The 20,573-nt window shown below is 37.2% G+C and overlaps 1 protein-coding gene across 1 annotated transcript in view; it reads right to left on the reverse strand.

Moving 5' to 3' along the window:
- Positions 1 to 20,573, reverse strand: part of dlgap2a (discs, large (Drosophila) homolog-associated protein 2a) — a 54,352-nt gene that overhangs the window by 3,137 nt on the left and 30,642 nt on the right. The window contains exons 5-8 of the mRNA XM_067367078.1: positions 10,622 to 10,780; positions 8,951 to 9,171; positions 1,896 to 1,981; positions 1,319 to 1,773 (exon numbers count right to left, since the gene is read on the reverse strand). Of these exons, the coding sequence (XP_067223179.1) occupies positions 1,319 to 1,773; positions 1,896 to 1,981; positions 8,951 to 9,171; positions 10,622 to 10,780 (921 nt within the window). The remainder of the gene's footprint in view (positions 1 to 1,318; positions 1,774 to 1,895; positions 1,982 to 8,950; positions 9,172 to 10,621; positions 10,781 to 20,573) is intronic.

A 20,573-nucleotide genomic window follows, 5' to 3' on the forward strand; every position in this document is an offset into this window, starting at 1 on the left:
CCTGATTTTAAAACTTATAGCCATGATGAAATAAAGACTTTTTTTAAAACTAAAGATTCGAATGCCTTGGACTATCATTATTTTTATGAGCTGAACCATCCCTTATACCCAAAGAGCACCGAGACAAGGAACTCATACCCCATGCAGCACTTCTTTTGTATTATTTAGTTTGATGAATATCATAAAGTAATTTTTTTGAGTGTAGGCGAACAATACAAATGATGTTCAAAAGTTAGGGGTCAGTAAGATGTTTTTGTTTATGAAAGAAATTAACACTTTTATTCAGCAAAGTGATATGACAGTAAAGACATTTATAGTGTTATAAAATATTTATTTTACAAATAATTTCTGTTCTTTGGAACTTTCTATTTATCAAAGAATACTGTAAAAATGTATCATGGTTTACATAAAAATATTAAGCAGAACAACTGTTTTCCTCACTGATAATATTAATGAGAAGAAATGTTTTGTGAGCAGCAAATCATCATATTAGAATTATTTCTGAAGGATCATGTGACACTGAAGACTGGAGTAATGATGCTGACAATTCAGCTTTGCATCACAGGAATACAATTCCTAAATATATTTAAATAGTTTTCATATTAAAAATGGTTTTAAGCTTACCAAAAAGGCTTAGTTTTCAAAAACATAAAAAAACACCCCAAACGTTTGAAAAAGACAGTGTACTACATCTGCTCTTTTCAAGTTTAAGTGCAGTTTATACCAAGAAAGTTGTTGCTCAAGGCGAAATTGTACTTAACACCCAATTAAATGGTCTTTGTGTTTTTTTTAAAACCAGCTTAACCTAGTTTGTTGGTGTTAGCTGGTCTCTAAAGGGTCTTGGGTACTTTTAATCTAGTCAGGCTGGCCGCCCAGCTAAACGCCAACTGGAAAGCCATCTTAAACCATCTGAGACCAGTAAACCAGCTCTTTCAGCAGGGTCAAAGTACAATGGGAACATGACAGATGCACTGTGTAGTATGTGACTGTCAATATATTCTGAAAGTATGTGAATACTATTCTCACACATTAATTTCTGTGCATTGTCTCTCTCAGACTGTGGTTCAGAGTCTCAGTGCTGTTCTGAGCTCTTTGCCATGGAAACCTGACAGATGTTGACAGACGTAATTGCTCACATGGCAGCACTCTCAGTGTGAGCCTCTAATAACCTGGAGCTCTGCAAACGTTTCACGGTTAAATGTGACACTTCTTTGGATTCATACCTGACACTTTGAAACCTGGAGCCAAACTCTCCAGCAAACAAATATTATAATATAAAGATTTAACGGCTCATGAATCCAGAGCTCTGTTAACTCACTTTCCTCTGACAGATCGTTCTCCTCTGCCTCTCCCTCCAGCTCTTTGCACCACCCCTCCATCTTTTTCGTCTCCGTGTGCAGAAGCTGCATGAACCAGCTTCCGTCTCTCCTGCACGAGGGCGACGCTCTTCCCGAATCTGTAGGTTGGGGCGGTGTCACGGTAACCGCCACGGTGGCGATAGGTTCCCTTGGCGAGGGCTCCAGCCAGGGCTCGGGGCTACGCTGGGGACTCGGAGGCTCCGTGGGGGTGCGGTAGTCCTCACGGTAGCTGAAGAGACCCTGGGTGCGGACGGTCCGTACAGCGCCATACTGCGTAGGGGTGCTGGGCTCACTGTGACGCTGGAAACCTCCACCAAACTGAAGACCTTTATCCTCCATTAAAGGAAAACCCTCCAACTCCAGATCAGCCTGAACGGCGGCGGTGACACTGTTGGACCGCTTAAATCGGCCCTGCCTGTATGAGAGAGAAAGATCTCAAATGAGACAACAACATTTCACCCTCAGCTGGTACTTCAGCAAATCGCACCTCACAAACCCTTCACACATAGAGATAAAACAGAGGTGCTCGATATTTACCGTCTCTCGTCTTCCACTTGAATCCCAACAGACTGATACTCTCGAGAGCTTTTGCTTTCACACTCAGAATCAGTCGCCGCTTCCACCTACAATGACAACACAGACCTTTAACAGATGATTATTGACCATGTACTTGATCACAAATGATATGATCAGCATTACTGTTATAACTTATAAATTGAGCAGAATTGTAAATATGTTATTGTTTATTAACTCCTAAAACAATTTTTTCAAAGTTTACATTTCAATTTATTTTATTGTATTTTCAATTTAGTGTCAGACTTGTGCATCCCATGGAATATGCACATGACTGGGGTAGCCGCTGATTTTAAAATTGTAAGTTCAGTCACAGGTCAGAAACCAGGGCAATGTGCACATGCTGACAAATAACACAAAAACGATTTTAGTTTTATAAAGGGGATAAAGCTCAGTTTGATTTTCCAGGCTGAGACAATTAGAGATAAAAATGCACACACACAAACACCCACACAGTTTCTAGTCCACAAGCAACTCAATAAATAATACATAATGTGCTATCAAAATATTTCAAAAAGAGTAAGAGCCTCATTTTTAAGTAATTGTATTCATTATGTAAACTGGCATAATAAATAAGGTTTTTAACATTGATTTAGTGAAAAATTCTCTTTCAAGTACAAAAAAATGTGACAAACTGGTGATGGAAACTTTATACATTAAACTCTCGAGAAACTTAGAGTGACTACAGTGGCATGCGAAAGTCTGGGAACCCCTTGCAGAATCTTCAAAAATGTAAATCATTTTAACAAAATATGAGAGATCATACAAAATGCATGTTATTTTTTGTTTAGTACTGTCCTGAGTAAGATATTGTACTTAAAAAATGTTTACAAATGGTTCACAAGACAAAACAATAGCTGAATTTATTAAAATAACCCCGTTCAAAAGTTTGTGAACCCTTGGTTCTTAAAACTGTGTGGTTACCTGATGATCTACTTTTTGTTTTGTGATGGTTGTTCATGAGTCTCTTGTTTGTTCTGAGCAGTTAAACTGAGCTCTGTTCTTCAGAAAAATTCTCCAGGTCCTGCAGATTTTTTGATTTTCCAGCATCTTTTGCATATTTGAACCCTTTCCAGCAGTAACTGTATGATTCTGAGATCCATCTTTTTACACTGAGGTCAACTGAGGGTCTCAAACACAACTACTAAAAAAGGTTCAAACATTCACTGATGCTCCAGAAGGAAACACGATGCATTGAGAGCCAGGGGTGAAAACTTTTGAACAAAAGATGGATCTCAGAATCATACAGTCACTGCTGGAAAGGGTTCAAATATGCAAAAGATGCTTGAAAACTGAAGAATCTGCAGGAGCTGGAGGATTTTTCTGAAGAGCAGAGCTCAGTTTAACTGCTCAGGACAAACAAGGGACTCATGAACAACCATCACAAAACAAACAAACAAACAAACAAACAAACAAACAAAAACAGTCATAGATCATCAGGTAACCACACACAGCATTAATAATCAATGGTTCCCAAACTTTTGAATGGGTTATTTTAATAAATTCAGCTATTTTTTTTGTCTTGTGGACCATATGTAAACATTTTTTATATAAAATATCTTCCTCAGGACAGTACTAAATAACAAATAACACACATTTTGTATGATCTCTCTTATTTTGTTAAAATTATTCATATTTTCACAGATTCAAAAAGGGGTTCGCATGCCACTGTATGTCATTTAGTCAAGTGAACCACAGCTCCAAACAACTGTAGCACAGACAACATATTTTAAATAATTATGGAGCAATCTTTAAATATAATATTATATATTGATCAAAAGTGACAGCAAAGATTTTAAATTGATACAAAAAAAGTCTATTTCAAATATATGCTGTTCTAATCATAAAAGAATGTGACTATCATGTTTTTCACAAAAATATTAAGCAGTGCAACTGAAGAAATGTTTCTTGAGCAGCAAATCAGTATATTAGAATGATTTCTGAAGGATCATGTGAAACTGAAGACTGGAGTAATTATGCTGAAAATTCAGCTTATTATTTTAAAATTGTAATATTTCAAAATATTATATTGCTTTTGGTGAGCATCAAAAACAAAAACAAAAAAAAACTTAAAAATCTTACCAACCACAAACATTTGTCTCATAAATTATTAATTTTATTTTAAATAATTAAGCAGTTATTTTTTAACAATTATCACTCCATGACTATTGAAGTGATCTGTAGGCAGTCCTGAGATGGCAAATTAGCTAAAAAGAAATCCTGTAATAACTTGAATAACTGAAGGTCAATCTTTCGGGTATATCAAAAAAGATGTCTTTTGCTTAGAAGTGTCTGTCACTATAAGAACATCTGAAGAAAGTGTGACTCACACAAGCACTGGAAAAGGACAGGATGGGAAAGGGTGACCTCAGAATCAGAGAACAAGATGATTCACATCACAGATCAGACAAATCAGCTGTCACTGATCTATCGGTCTGACCGCTGAGAACGTAAAAAAGCAGAAAGGCTGAGCGCAGGAATTCTGTTTGAGTGAGTCAGACTGTCAAGCATGAAGGAACGAGGATTACGGCTAGGTGAGCAGTGCTTCCCTCCACTGTTTGATAATGTGTGAGGGAGTGCACTCTGCGTGCTCAGGGTTCCTTCATAGTGACAAAACTGTACCTTGGACTGCAGCACTCTGGGGTAAACGCGGTCACTTCCGTCATTGTGTAACATTTAAACAAATCTCAAAACTGGTGTGGTGAAGGTGCAAAGGGTTGACCGGCACAAGGGGCTTTCAGTGTCATGCTAAAAGAAGGGACAAAAAAGCACCATAAAAGCACTTTATATGACTCATGCACTATATTCCAAGTGTTCTGAAGTCATATGATACATTTGTGTGAAGAAAAAAACGTCAAGAAAGTAATTATGTGGCTTCAGGTGACTTGGAATCAGTGTTAATCTTGTTGATAAAGTTGCGATGTAACAAAAGTAGCAATGGATCTTTTCATGCATAATGTGATGTACATCTGAGTGAAACGGCTTATTAAAAAAAAGAAAGAATTCCATCAGTTGTTGATTGGATGAAGGCAGATCTGAATGCAAGCTTGTGTAACGGAAGCCAGCTAGTAGTCGCTGTGCGAGAAAACCTCGCTCCTCTGATCTCAAAAGATGCTCTAGCGACTGAGGCTAGAGGTTGCAGCCTTTAGCCTCCTTGTTAGAGCATCTGACTCCCATGCCAGAGACCCAGGTTTGAGGCTTGTGCAGAGCGGGTTACACTTGAAGTTGTTTTTAAGGGAAAGGGAAAGTTTAACCAAAAATGAAAATTCTGTCATCATTTGATTAATTAATGCATGGTCCAAAAAAAAAAAAAAAAAAAAAAAACACACTTGGAAAAATCATGGCCTCTATCACTCTCTCTCCTCTCCACCTATAGCTGGTGTGTAGTGAGCGCACTGGCGCTGTTGTTCTGTTGCTGCTGTCACATTATCCAAGTAGATGGTTGCACAGTGGTGATGGTCGAGGAGACACCCTCATTTGACTGTAAAACACTTTGGGTGTACAGTAGTACATAGTAAAGCACTATATACAGGTGCTGGTCATATATTTGAATATCATCAAAAAGTTGATTTATTTCACTAATTCCATTCAAAAAGTGAAACTTTTTATTATATTCATTCATTACACACAGACTGATATATTTCAAATGTTTATTTCTTTTAATTTTGATGATTATAACTGACAACTAAGGAAAATCTCAAATTCAGTATCTCAGAAAATTAGAATATTACTGAAGACCAATACAAAGAAAGGATTTTTAGAAATCTTGGCCAACTGAAAAGTATGACCATGAAAAGTATAAGCATGTACAGCACTCAATACTTAGTTGGGGCTCCTTTTGCCTGAATTACTGCAGCAATGCGGCATGGCATGGAGTCGATCAGTCTTTGGCACTGCTCAGGTGTTATGAGAGCCCAGGTTGCTCTGATAGTGGCCTTCAGCTCCTCTGCATTGTTGGGTCTGGCATATCGCATCTTCCTCTTCACAATACCCATTAGATTTTCTATGGGGTTAAGGTCAAGCGATTAAGAACAGGGATACCATGGTCCTTAAACCAGGTACTGGTAGCTTTGGCTTTGGAAAATGAAATCTGCATCTCCATAAAGTTGGACAGCAGCAGGAAGCATAAAGTGCCCTAAAGCTTCCTGCTATACGGCTGCGTTGACCTTGGACCTCAGAAAACACAGTGGACCAACACCAGCAGATGACATGGCACCCCAAACCATCACTGACTGTGGAAACTTTACGCTGGACCTCAAGCAACGTGGATTGTGTGCCTCTCCTCTCTTCCTCCAAACTCTGGGACCCTGATTTCCAAAGGAAATGCAAAATTTACTTTCATCAGAGAACATAACTTTGGACCACTCAGCAGCAGTCCAGACCTTTTTGTCTTTAGCCCAGGCGAGACGCTTCTGACGCTGTCTGTTGTTCAAGAGTAACTTGACACAAGGAATGCGACAGCTGAAACCCATGTCTTGCATATGTCTGTGCGTAGTGGTTCTTGAAGCACTGACTCCAGCTGCAGTCCACTCTTTGTGAATCTCCCCCACATTTTTGAATGGGTTTTGTTTCACAATCCTCTCCAGGGAGCGGATATCTCTATTGCTTGTACACTTTTTTTTCTACCACATCTTTTCCTTCCCTTCGCCTCTCTATTAATGTGCTTGGACATAGAGCTCTGTGAACAGCCAGCCTCTTTTGCAATGACCTTTTGTGTCTTGCCCTCCGTGTGCAAGGTGTCAATGGTCGTCTTTTGGACAACTGTCAAGTCAGCAGTCTTCCCCATGATTGTGTAGCCTACAGAACTAGACTGAGAGACCATTTAAAGGCCTTTGCAGGTGTTTTGAGTTAATTAGCTGTTTAGAGTGTGGCACCGGGTGTCTTCAATATTGAACCTTTTCACAATATTCTAATTTTCTGAGATACTGAATTTGGGATTTTCCTTAGTTGTCAGTTATAATCATCAAAATTAAAAGAAATAAGCATTTGAAATATATCAGTCTGTGTGTAATGAATGAATATAATATACAAGTTTCACTTTTTGAATGGAATTAGTGAAATAAATCAACTTTTTGATGATATTCTAATTATAAGACCAGCACCTAAATATGCCTCATTCATTCACTAGTCAACTAAAATTAGATGCCATTTTAGTCAGAAAAAAAAACTCACTAAAATGAATTAAACGGTGAACCAGGAAATAGTGGATTTATCATCAGCAGACTGGCCCAGGAAATGAGATTCAGTCAAGCAGGATAAAAAGGAAGATGACAACTGACACAATAAAGAAGATGTCTGCTTGCTTTTCTTTTCCTTTAGATCTGACCACTTTCATGACGCAATCCAACACAGCTCACAAACTACAATCTCTCTGCATCTACCTGAAAGGATACACCAAGACTTTCCCTTCTACACAATCTGAAAAATATTCACATAATATTGAACTTTAGTGTGGCATTTCAGCATCAGTCTATCATGTGTCGTTCAGCTAAACAAACTCACGCCATTTGTTGATCAAATGTTGCTACGGCAAGTCTAAAGTGCCACAGAGACACATTGTTTACAGATTAAATGGCTTACTTAGAGTCGTCTCTGTACATTAAGTTGGAATGTCAAATTACACACATCACATTTACACTTTCATGACATGCAGTTTAATAGAGCATGTTCACCAGTGTACTCCCAACATAACCAAGAATTAAGTTTAAAACTTGGCAAGTGCCATGTTTAATTAAAAATGGGTTTTGGTGAGTAAAAATTGGTAGGCTGGTCACTATATTAGGAAATTCAACATAATGCATGATTAAAACCAGACATATTAAATCAACTAAAATCAAAGACATGTATCAATCAGTTACTTTAATTTATTTAAGTTTTTTTTTTTTTTTTTGCATAAAAACTGGATAAAACCACCATAAATTTACCTAGTATGTTCTCTGTAACAGATTTTGTTTCATTGAACAGACACTGGCTCATCTTGTGCAGTGTGACAGAGTGGCATGTGCCGTTTGTCACTAATATGCAAGGAGAACAGCTAAATAATTGCAGTCTTGAGGCAAACATATTTTTTTTTATAAATATAATAATGCAAAATTCTGTTTCATGGCCGGTAATAAATATTTATGGACTCAATTTACCCCTATTGGCAGTTAATTGTGCTACCTCTGTGCATAACCTCTAGGGGGTAGTGTGGACAATGAATGGAAAACAGATGCACCAAAGGGCTGAGAGAGGCAAACCTATTTAACATTATTAGGACATGATCTCAACACAGATATTCACAAGGCAAAGACAGATAACTGCTGGCAAGAGACAGCAAGAGAGAGAGGGAGGGAGGACGAAAGAGAGAGGGATGGGGAAATAGGGAGATTAAGGGAAGGAGAGAGAGGGAGAGCCCATTCAGTGAAGCCTGAGTTGAATGTTAATTAATGGATTGCGGTATGATGACTCACAGAAGCTATTTTTAGCATGACAACACAGACTGGAGGTGTATGGGTTTGTATATACTTCTGTGTTTGGACTTCAAAATAACCTATATTGCTTTGGTTAGGTAAGATTCACTTTGCATGAGTGCCTGTGGGTTGGATATATCATTAGTCAGCACTCTGTTCAAGAATATTTTGCTCACAACAGACAGACGGGAGCTCGCAACAGCAGGGAGGTGGTAAGAAAAGGCAGCTTTCTATTCAAACCAGTTAAAATTGAAGTCACAGAACAGAACAGCAAAAACAAACAAACCAAAAATATGACTCAGGTTTTCGCCATTGGTCAGCCAAATCAACCAAAAGAAGATATTTTGAGGAATTCATTGTTGTTTTGGACTCCATTGACGATCAGTGTACTGACAAAAAACAGTTAAAACATTCTTTAAAATATCTTTTGTGTTCTACATAAGAAAAAACGTCATAGAGGTTTGGAATGACATGAGAGTGAATAAATGATGACAGAATTTATATTTCTGGATGAACTATTCTTTTAAGCGGTGATGCAGGATCGTAGATTAAACTATTGCACTTCACCTGTATTCCTATTGAAGACCTTGGTGTTTTTAGGTACTCTTCCGCCTTGGACACCAGCACAGCTTTATCACAGGTCATTACTGAGCTGTGGCTGTCTGTGGAGGGGTGTCTCTTTCCTGCCATTGCCATGGCAGCCGCTTCCATGGCAATAGTGACGGCCTTGGCGCTGTCCAGACTGTCAGTAGAGTTATAAAGGGCTCGACCCAAACTCAGACTCAACCCTTCAGAACCCCAAATGCCTGTGGGATAAGAATAAAGAGAAGACTCTGCCATTCTGAAGACAAATGGTTGTGAATGATGCAATGTTCAGAATTGAAGGAATATTTGTGGGGAAAAAAGATAGAAAACTGCATTTATTGCATATTAACATGATTTTAGTATGAAGGAAATCACTTACTAGCCTTTGCTGTGCAAAGTTATATTCAATTTTACATTCATTACACCAATGCTGTGGATTGAGCTTAACTTGTATTAAACCTGGATGTTCCCTCATTGTTCACATACTGTAGTCAGAAGTATGGTAAACACATGTATTGTTTAGTTTATGCAGTGTTGTTTTCAGTGTTGGGGGTAACGCATTACAAGTAACTTATCAGATTACTTTTCCAAGTAACTAGTAAAGTAATGCATTACTTTTTCAATTTACAACAAAACATCAAGTTACTTTTTTTAAATAAGTAATTCAAGTTACTTTTTCACATTAATTGACTGACAGCTCTCCTGTCCCGATGTTGCGAGAAATAAAGTGCAGAGGTGTTGTGTGCGCTGTGTGAATATGATTGTTATTGTAATTCTAGACTAAATATGAACATGCATTTACTCATCTCACTTGCATGAATACATTCAGTATTCCTCAAAATGAATAAAAACATTGAAATACAATCTCAGAATTTTAGGCAAACCTGTAATAATTAACTATTAAATTACACAAATATACTTTATGTATTTAATCTCACTTTATTAACTACTGTATTTGCTGCTGATCATCAATGATCTAATTCAACCATACTAATAAGCAAAAATTACTTTAGATTAGCTTTAGAAATAAGAGTGTTGAACTTCATTTTTCTGTATCCTGTTCTTCTTTAATCCAGAATGGCAGCACAGCTGAAAAGTTTGTTTGAGCGGCGCCCTCTACTGTACAGGTGTGAATATGCATTTCCTTCAGGCTTATTCATTTCACTTTTGGTGTGAAAGGGCCTTAACATTTGCCTACAATAGAATTTTGTTGTTGTTGTTAAAAAACAAACAAGAAAGCCCAGCCCAGGTGAGAAAAAAATAATGCAAAAGTAACATAATGCATTACTTTTCATAAAAAGTAACGGAATTAGTTACTTTTTTTAGAGAGTAACGCAATATTGTAATGCATAACTTTTAGAAGTAACTTTCCCCAACATTGGTTGTTATTGCCAACTAAAACTTAAATTATTAAAAATTTTATTTGGGCAACTGAAATAATGCTAAAAAAAAATATTAGCTGAAAAACTTAAAAAACAATAGAAATGCTGCCTTGGCAACAAATTAAAATAAATTTAAGTACTAACATTAATAAAACTGAGAAAAAAATGAAAGCTATGTAAGAAATATTTATAGAAATTAATAGAAAAAATACTAAAAATTTTAATTATGAAAATATAAAAATAAAAAGCCAATAAATAATACTAGAATAACACTGACCACCTCTGGCCAGCTGTCCCTCGTGGTAGGCATCCTGCGTGGACTCTGTGCTGCTCTGCGCTGTGATGGAGATGAGGGGCTTGGAGGTGGAACGAGGGGGCACGGGTGGAGGCGTCCTCTTATAGGTGGGTGTACTGGGTGTGTAGGTGACCGCTGTTAGAGGGAGAGTTTTAAAGTCAAATATCTCCTGTACATCAACACGATGTTACCAAATATTCAAGATCGGAGGGAGACCAAATGTAAAGCATATTAATCGGCCACTATTCTGAATATTGAACATATTGTGCAAAACACTGATTACTCATTCATTCAAATGTGTCATAAATGAGCCTGCGGACTTTATTATAGCAAGTTACATACTGTATACATAATTATAACACAAACTCTCACTTCATTAATAAGGGAGAAAAACAGTGAGAAACAGTACTCTGATGTTCTTGAAGCCTGCCATGCGTTCTAATGAGCAAAAGGTTATCAAAATCTTTTTCTGCTCTAATCCACACAGCTGGACCAGACAGATAAATGGATCTTTGATTTAGATTGGTCCTCTAATTGAGTGTACGTTTTTAGAGTTTGTAGGAGAGAATGAAATACCATTAAAAAAAGTTTAGGGTCAGTACTTTTTTTCTTTTTTTTTGGAAAGGAATTAATTAGACATTAATCAAAAGTGACAGAAAAGACATTTAAAATGTATTCATCAAAGAATCCTGAAAAAAAAAGTATTAAATCCTGCTAAACCACCTCTCATCACATCAGCCAGCTTTAAAACCTCACAGAAAGGTCATATGAACAACTGACTCAGAAAGACTGATTGAACGAAAGAGAGATAAGGAGAGATTAAAAGAGAAAGATGGATCGTAACAAAGAGGTGGGGTGGGGGGGTAGTTTGAAGGGCCGAGAATGAATGAGAAAGGAGGAGAAGGAGCGAGCAGAGTGATTCAGCACTGGTACAAAAATAGATGTTACAGCCAAACAAATAATGCAACAGGGACTCGTAACTCTCTCTGTGCTGCCTGTTTTATCAAATGAGCTAAGAGCGATGACACCATGCTTTCATCGTTACAAAGAGAAAGGAAGTGAGGAAGGGGGAAATGAGAGTTTGTGAGAGTGCTTCAGACTGACTAAACTAGTGATTACAATGCTACAAAAGAACAGTGTTGGTGACGCTCATTTTGTTTTAAGTTGACTGCACTGTGATATTTCAGTTTTTCTTTTTTAATAAATCTGCAAAAATGTCAACAATTCTGTGTTTTTCTGTCAATATTGGGTGCTGTGTGTACATTAATGAGGAAAAAAATGAACTTAAATGATTTTAGCAAATGGCTGCAATATAACAAAGAGTGAAAAATGTAATAGGGTCTGAATACTTTCCGTACCCACTGTATATATATATATGAAGAGTTCAGATGCAAAAGCCGCTAAACGCCATCTCTGTCAAAAATGAGATAATGACATTGAACGAATGCTTACGGCACGTAGTACACGTTCAACAAATCACGTGCTTCAAATCCTCTTAATTGCAGGTCAGCCCATTCAGAAATATCGGTTTGTTGGCAAAAGCCTCTAGACGCCACTTCCCTTTGGCAGCAAAAGCCGCAATATTCCGAGAACCAATCAGAAGGCGCAAATCGAATTTCGAGCGGTTTCTATATAGCGGCGCGCTGAGGAGATTTTTTTAGATTCAGATTCAGATTGAGTTTTTTTAAAATAAAAGATGGAGTATGATGAAATGGATCAGCCTGTCCTACTAATATTGAATGGCAGAAGAAAACGTTATTTACCTCAAAACTCTGCCTGTCATAAGGCAAAATAGCCTACAGTGGAAATGGCTTGGTCTAGTGATCTAAACTAGTGATTACAATGCTACAAAAGAACAGTGTTGGTGACGCTCATTTTGTTTTAAGTTGACTGCACTCAAGAATCATTAGACGGCTATAAATGGTGAAATATATGCTAGGGATACAAGACCAATCAAAATTCAGTATCTAAATAGTTGTAACGAAATTAAACCAATCACAATTCAGTATGCAAATGCCACAGCAACATCACTGTCAGTTAAAATATGAATGCTGAACATTCTTATCAAAACAGGTCAATAGAGTCAGATCCCGGAAGTAAAAATCCCTTTATTTTTTCTACAGGGGAACTTTAATAAATATATAGTTTAGTCATGAAACTCTTCCGAGCAGCTGATAGGTTCAATTGGTCGTCCAATAGTTCCTTTTTGTTCTATCTACAGTACGTAAACTATTTATTCCTGACTTCGAATCGGATCAGTTCATTGTAGCGCACCATGGGATTTCGCTTGCCCTCCACCTTCCCCAGCACCACCTGCCTAGATCTGTTTGGGGGGTTCTCCCTAAGTTTCCTTGCAGCAGCCTAAATTCACTTCAATGTTTTCATGTGCATTTTAGATGTATTCTCACTCATCCAGAAGCAGCGTAGCAGATCTAGTCCGCCAAGAACAAAGCTATGTACATTCCATGCATATATATATATATATATATATATATATATATATATATATATATATATATATATATATATATATATATATATATATATATATATATATATATATATATGCTATTTAAATTCATTCCGAAGGTTATCATGATTGAATTGTGTTTAGCAGCAGGATTCTTGATGAGGTATTATTTTATGCATAATTCTGCAAGTAAATCCACTAGAAATTTTCCATCAATCAGAAAACTGCGAACTAGAGGGCACTATAGTGGGGGCACTGTGAATGACAGAGTCTCTCTAATCTAACAAACTACTGTGTATATATATGTATAGGTACGGAAAGTATTCAGACCCCCTTAAATTTTTCACTCTTTGTTATATTGCAGCCATTTGCTAAAATCATTTAATTTCAATTTTCCTCATTAATGTACACACAGCACCCCATATTGACAGAAAAACACAGAATTGTTGACATTTTTGCAGATTTATTAAAAAAGAAAAACTGAAATATCACATGGTCCTAAGTATTCAGACCCTTTGCTTAGTATTTAGTAGAAGCACCCTTTTGATCTAATACAGCCATGAGTCTTTTTGGGAAAGATGCATCAAGTTTTTCACACCTGGATTTGAGGATCCTCTGCCATTCCTCCTTGCAGATCCTCTCCAGTTCTATCAGGTTGGATGGTAAACATTGGTGGACAGCCATTTTTAGGTCTCTCCAGAGATGCTCAGTTGGGTTTAAGTCAGGGCTCTGGCTGGGCCATTCAAGAACAGTCACAGAGTTGTTGTGAAGCCACTCCGTCGTTATTTTAGCTGTGTGCTTAGGGTCATTGTCTTGTTGGAAGGTAAACCTTCGGCCCAGTCTGAGGTCCTGAGCACTCTAGAGAAGGTTTTCGTCCAGGATATCCCTGTACTTGGTCTCATTCATCTTTCCCTCGATTGCAACCAGTCGTCCTGTCCCTGCAGCTGAAAAACACCCCCACAGCATGATGCTGCCACCACCATGCTTCACTGTTAGGACTGTATTGGACAGATGATGAGCAGTGCCTGGTTTTCTCCACACATACCGCTTAGAATTAAGGCCAAAAAAGTTCTATCTTGGTCTCATCAGACCAGAGAATCTTATTTCTCACCATCTTGGCAAACTCCATGCGGGCTTTCATGTGTCTTGCACTGAGGAGAGGCTTCCGTCGGGCCACTCCGCCATAAAGCCCCGACTGGTGGAGAGCTGCAGTGATGGTTGACTTTCTACAACTTTCTCCCAATCTCCCGACTGCATCTCTGGAGCTCAGCCACAGTGATCAAAGTGATCCACAGTGACCTCTCTCATCAGTTTGGCCAGACGGCCAACTCTAGGAAGGGTTCTGGTCGTCCCAAACGTCATTTAAGGATTATGGAGGCCACTGTGCTCTTAGGAACCTTAAGTGCAGCAGATTGTTTTTGTAACCTTGGCCAGATCTGTGCCTTGACACAATTCTGTCTCTGAGATCTTCAGGCAGTTCCTTTGACCTCATGATACTCATTTGCTCTGACATGCACTGTGAGCTGTAAGGTCTTATATAGACAGGTGTGTGGCTTTCCTAATCAAGTCCAATCAGTACAATCAAACACAGCTGGACTCAAATGAAGGTGTAGAACCATCTCAAGGATGATCAGAAGAAATGGAAATGGACAGCACCTGAGTTAAATATATGAGTGTCACAGCAAAGGGTCTGAATACTTAGGACCATGTGATATTTCAGTTTTTCTTTTTTAATAAATCTGCAAAAATGTCAACAATTCTGTGTTTTTCTGTCAATATTGGGTGCTGTGTGTACATTAATGAGGAAAAAAATGAACTTAAATGATTTTAGCAAATGGCTGCAATATAACAAAGAGTGAAAAATGTAATAGGGTCTGAATACTTTCCGTACCCACTGTATATATATATATGAAGAGTTCAGATGCAAAAGCCGCTAAACGCCATCTCTGTCAAAAATGAGATAATGACATTGAACGAATGCCTACGGCACGTAGTACACGTTCAACAAATCACGTGCTTCAAATCCTCTTAATTGCAGGTCAGCCCATTCAGAAATATCGGTTTGTTGGCAAAAGCCTCTAGACGCCACTTCCCTTTGGCAGCAAAAGCCGCAATATTCCGAGAACCAATCAGAAGGCGCAAATCGAATTTCGAGCGGTTTCTATATAGCGGCGCGCTGAGGAGATTTTTTTTAGATTCAGATTCAGATTGAGTTTTTTTAAAATAAAAGATGGAGTATGATGAAATGGATCAGCCTGTCCTACTAATATTGAATGGCAGAAGAAAACGTTATTTACCTCAAAACTCTGCCTGTCATAAGGCAAAATAGCCTACAGTGGAAATGGCTTGGTCGCAATTGTATCATGCACTCATAAAAGTTCTTCGTGCAGTGCCGTTACTTTGAAGGAATCGGATTTATTATACATCAAACAACAGCTCTATTTCGCCAAAGACAAAGTCAAACAAGATGCTATTCTTCTGTCTCATATGGAAGCTGTGCCATGTAAACGGAGGAGGCAAAAAGTGGAGGCTGAATAGAAGAGACGTGTTAGATCCCTGTGTAAAGAGGTTTGTCTACTGTTTAGTTTTGAAATGATTGTGCAATCATCTTTTTCAGGGTTTCTAGTTGCATCTTTAGTGATTTTTCAACTATTTACTATGTCTTGCCACAAATAGGTGGATTTCTAGGTTTTTGCAAAATAAGCACAAGTGGATTTAGCTGGTTTTGACGCAAAAGAAAATCTAACTCCTTAAAAACCAATAAATTGTTTAGAGTGACATTTTTGAAAAAAAGTTATTTTATTCACTAGCTCATAACCTTATCATTACCTTTAAAATGAAACTCTTGAACTTGATTGTAAAAGCCTGGTAAAAAATGCTCATTTAAAAGAAAAGATGTCTGATGGATTTAGAGGGTTTTGCATCTGAACTCTTCATATATATATATATATATATATATATATATATATATATATTATATGCATATTTTGCAATAAACAATACATTTATTGTTTCTATATACATAATCAACATCTTTAAATCAAATTCACAATGCTTCATAAGCATTCCTAAGTCTTTCCTTCATTAAAGATCTTCTTTTTTTTAAGTTTGCAATGCTGTGATTCATCTCCTAGCTGCTTAGTTTGGCTCATGGCTTATAACTCTTAAACAAAGGCTGTTTTAAAATTCTGAATGGGATCAATAATATACAGTATTTGATTATTCTGATGTAGGTACCTGAACATGAACCCTAGGTGACAGATGAATATACTTATTTAAAGCTATAATAAAAAGATGGTGTGAAGAGTGGTGTGCCTTTACCTGGTGGCTGTTGTGAAGGACGGTCCACACTGCCTGAAGAAGGGAGATGGAACTGAATTCCTATAAGCAAACATACACAAACTTTTTGAAGCCAGACCACACTCGCACACAGACAGACACAAACATACAAACAAACAAACATACATACATACATACATACATACATACATACATACATACGTCATTCTGAGCTCAGTACACATACATCAAAACTGAATTTTGCATCATGGGATTTGATTTAAACAGAGGTAGTTTACAGTTAGAAAATTATTAACGAAACAACTGATGAAAAGTGATCATCCTTTTATATATATAAAAAAATCTTCCACTGTGTATTTAAGAAACCAGATACATCAGAAAAGAAAAATCCAAAACATAAAAATAAAGTAAAGTAAATATCTGTTTTAGTCAGAAATCTAACAATTTCAGAAATGAAATCATAACGCCAAAACTGCACATGAATTCTGCTTCACAGAACCTTCTGATCACTTGTACTTTTGTGTAATGTCACACTGAATTATTTGCGATGACATCTAAAGTGTTACTGCTTGTGGTAATTTGCTCAGCTATAAACTTGTCTACCTGTAGGGCCTTCACTGGGAAATTAATATTATTATTACAGCAGATCAGGCTTATATATAATAAGGCTTACCAGTACAGATAATCATGTGTGTGTAAAGAGAACTGAGCAGAGAGCTTACAACTGTATAACTTATAACAAAGTTTTTAAAAGAACTCCTAGTTCAGAGACCATCGGTCTAAAACAGTTGAAGTTCTGATGTAAAAGTTCTTGTTTTATTATTTAATGAAATTAATAACATTCACTTAGTTACAGATCATCATGATTGCAGACATTTAAGATGATCTCAGAAAAACCAACAATCAGCTGACAGAAGTAAAGAAACACAGAGATAAAGAGGCTCATTTTCACATGGTTTTTCAGGCTTCAGATCTCTGTGATAAATATTCGAAAACTTTACAGTCAAAATGGTTTCATTCTGAAGTTTTTAAGCCATTAAGAAAAAAAAAAAAAAAAAATCACAGTGGCACAACAATATTGAGGCTGGGTGGTTAAACGCCCACATTCATGAGCCAAACAAGGCACACAATGCACAAGCAGCCAATGAAATGTGCAGTACCAAGAAAAACCCCACTCCCCCAAAGAAACACTGCTTTTACTACACTTAAATGACCCATAAGGCTATGTTAGGTATTTCCTGCCCACTGAAAAGACTTGCAATGACTTAATATAGTGGGAATGGGACCAATGAGCATCTTAATGTGTTTATTTGTTTTGCTACAGTCAGTTTTGTCCTGCACTTTAAGCACCTGTGGGTCTGTTCTAGATATGTACGTAAAACCCACTTTTATTACTCAAGAAATAGCTCTCCAGCACAGCAGAGGGCAATGTGTGGACAATGTTTTAAAATAAGGCCTGAGAGCTCTGTTGTGAATAAAGGAAGACCTGTTAGCGATGGCTAAATCCCAGTGCGCATGCTAGTTGTACTACACAGTATATGAGATAAGAATTAGTGTCCTCCGAATCACAAAATTGCATACTATTTCTAGTGAATGTTCAAAATATGCATCTGTCTGTGCTTTATAGGTTAATATTTCCCACAAACTCTTGCGCTACACAAGGAAATCGGGGTCACCGCTTGTAATGACTCTTTGATGCTGTATTAAGACCATTTTATGACCATACTGTACATAGTTGTAGTATGCAAACTGGGAATTAGCCAAGATTTCCATTCTAACATTGAATATTTACAGATTAAAGATATGTTGCCATGGTTTAATTTGTAGGGAAACACATTTAAAGTCTTTATAAGCTTTAAAAACCATCCAATATTTGCATTGTTCTCAAGGCTCACTGTAAATGTCTGTCAGTTGGCTGGCTGACTAACAAAAAAGCAGAGAGCCCTGAAAGTCCAGGATTTAAATAAATAAATAAATAAAACAAGCAAATAAATCTAAACATGATTAGATGCATTAGCTACAACCACTTGATTAAAAATACATCACTACTACTAATAACGTAAAACTGCAATCTCCACTACATTAACTACTTCAGTTTTAGTATGACTTTGTCATACTAATTAGTTGTAAACTGCTGCTAATAATTAGAATGCTAATAATTCATCACTGTATCTGGTTTCAAAATTTCCTCTGATTGTCAGATACAAGGTCATTGCATTGCATTTGTCCATAACAAACCAAATTTTAACTTTAGAGATAGCCAGAGTGTTTTCTTTAGTACCCTGATATTCCCTCTCATACATGTACATAATATAATAATACATACAGACTGCTGATTTGACATCAATAGCTTCAGTCATCATATTGGCACAAATAAACTGGCATATCATTTTAAAGATGGGCAGCTCTCATAGCGGTTAATGAGAGCTGCGTGTATAATGTTATTAATATTTGCAGGAACGATCAGTGGATACAATAGGCTGTATATTTAAAATAATATAGGGAATCATTGGGGAATATATGTGGAAATTAAGGGTGCACAGTATTTTCTATTTAATTTATAATAATAGGTGTGGATTTACAAGATTAGTATCGATTTGTAAGAACTGTGCATGATTAAATTTGTTTAAAAGGTTACAGCTAACTGTACAAGTAGTGGTCAATCACCTCAAAGTGCATGTTTATACCACAGTTCTTCATTCCTACCCCTTTTGCAGTTTTGTGGTCTGTAGATCTATATCCCATATTTAAATAAACTTTAAATAAACTACACACATGCTTAGTGTTTGTTCGTGAAACCCCAGCGGATTAACAGAGCTTCAAACCTCAGTAACCAAATTCCTTAAATGTAAGTCACCTTAAGAAATATCCATTTAATATTAATATCTGATATATTTCCACATATGAATATCCCCAGAAAGAGAATCCAAAAATTCAACCTGTCCTATTTCCCACCAGATCTGTATAAGATTTGAGCAAAAAAACAAAAAAACAAAAAAAAAAAGGGGGGGGGGGGATTATTTCACAGTACTAATCTGTCCTCCACTTTTACAGTGAGACTTTGGCTCTGAAGACATTGAGTAAAATGGAATAAATAATTCCATCATTCATACCAGAGAAACAACCATTACAATACATTCAGAGAAAAAAAAGATTATCAAAATCCATAAAATGTATCCAAGCAATATGCAGTTGTTTCAGGTAGTCTTTGGCCGACATCCATTTCATACTTTGTCTTGTTCCATCTGAAAAAGGATTCTCCCCTATCCTCCACCCTATCAGAGCATGACCAAGGAACAAATTTCTGGTTTATCCGGGACCAGTTCGTACAGAGATTTATTTTACAGTTTACTCTGTAGTTTCTAAAGTTCATTGGAGAGAGTGTCTTGACTGGAAGTCTTCATTCTCTGCCAAAAAACAATCACAGTATTTACTAAAATACATTTCAGTCGATGTAAAGCCAGAGAGTGTCCCTGGAGAGGAGTGAAGTTCAAGGTGACTCACCAGTTTTGCAGTGTAAATAGGTGCTAAATGTCTGAAGTACATTAATGCAGTGCCATTGCTGTCACCAGACTGCTTTTAGCTACAACCTCTGTCATAACCTCATCCATGCCTCAATTGTAACAATGTCTTATCCCTTCTATTTTTTCCTTTTTAACACTCTCTACTTCTCATTCTCTCTTATATAATCACACACACACATTGGAGAGACACAAACCTGTAAACATCTTGCTACATAACCTAACAGTCTTATATTCTGTCTGTAAATATTATATATGATTATCTATTGCACACCCCGTGTTGCTTCATGCACTTTTCGAAGAGCTCAGAGTGACAGTGACATATAAGACATCTCTGAATTGTTTGAGTATTTCTTGTGGTAAATTTCCATACTGGCACTCCGTGACATTGGCTGCCGTCCACGTGCTTTCCTCTGCCATCGAATCCACAGGAAATTCCTACTGGATGGTGAATGAGAAGGGCTGCTTATGGCTGCTGTTCCCTTTGGTGACCCATTATCACTTGTCTCGCTCTTAGATACATCTAAAGCTGACTGGAGCTCCAACAGGGATAAATTGAACGGGTGCACAGTCGCTGGGTCTATGGTAGCAAGTCCAGGTGGATTCAGCTCCTGTGACGTCGGTTCATCCATGCAAG

Source organism: Chanodichthys erythropterus, chromosome 18 (genome assembly GCF_024489055.1).
Source record: "Chanodichthys erythropterus isolate Z2021 chromosome 18, ASM2448905v1, whole genome shotgun sequence".
NCBI lineage: Eukaryota > Metazoa > Chordata > Actinopteri > Cypriniformes > Xenocyprididae > Chanodichthys > Chanodichthys erythropterus.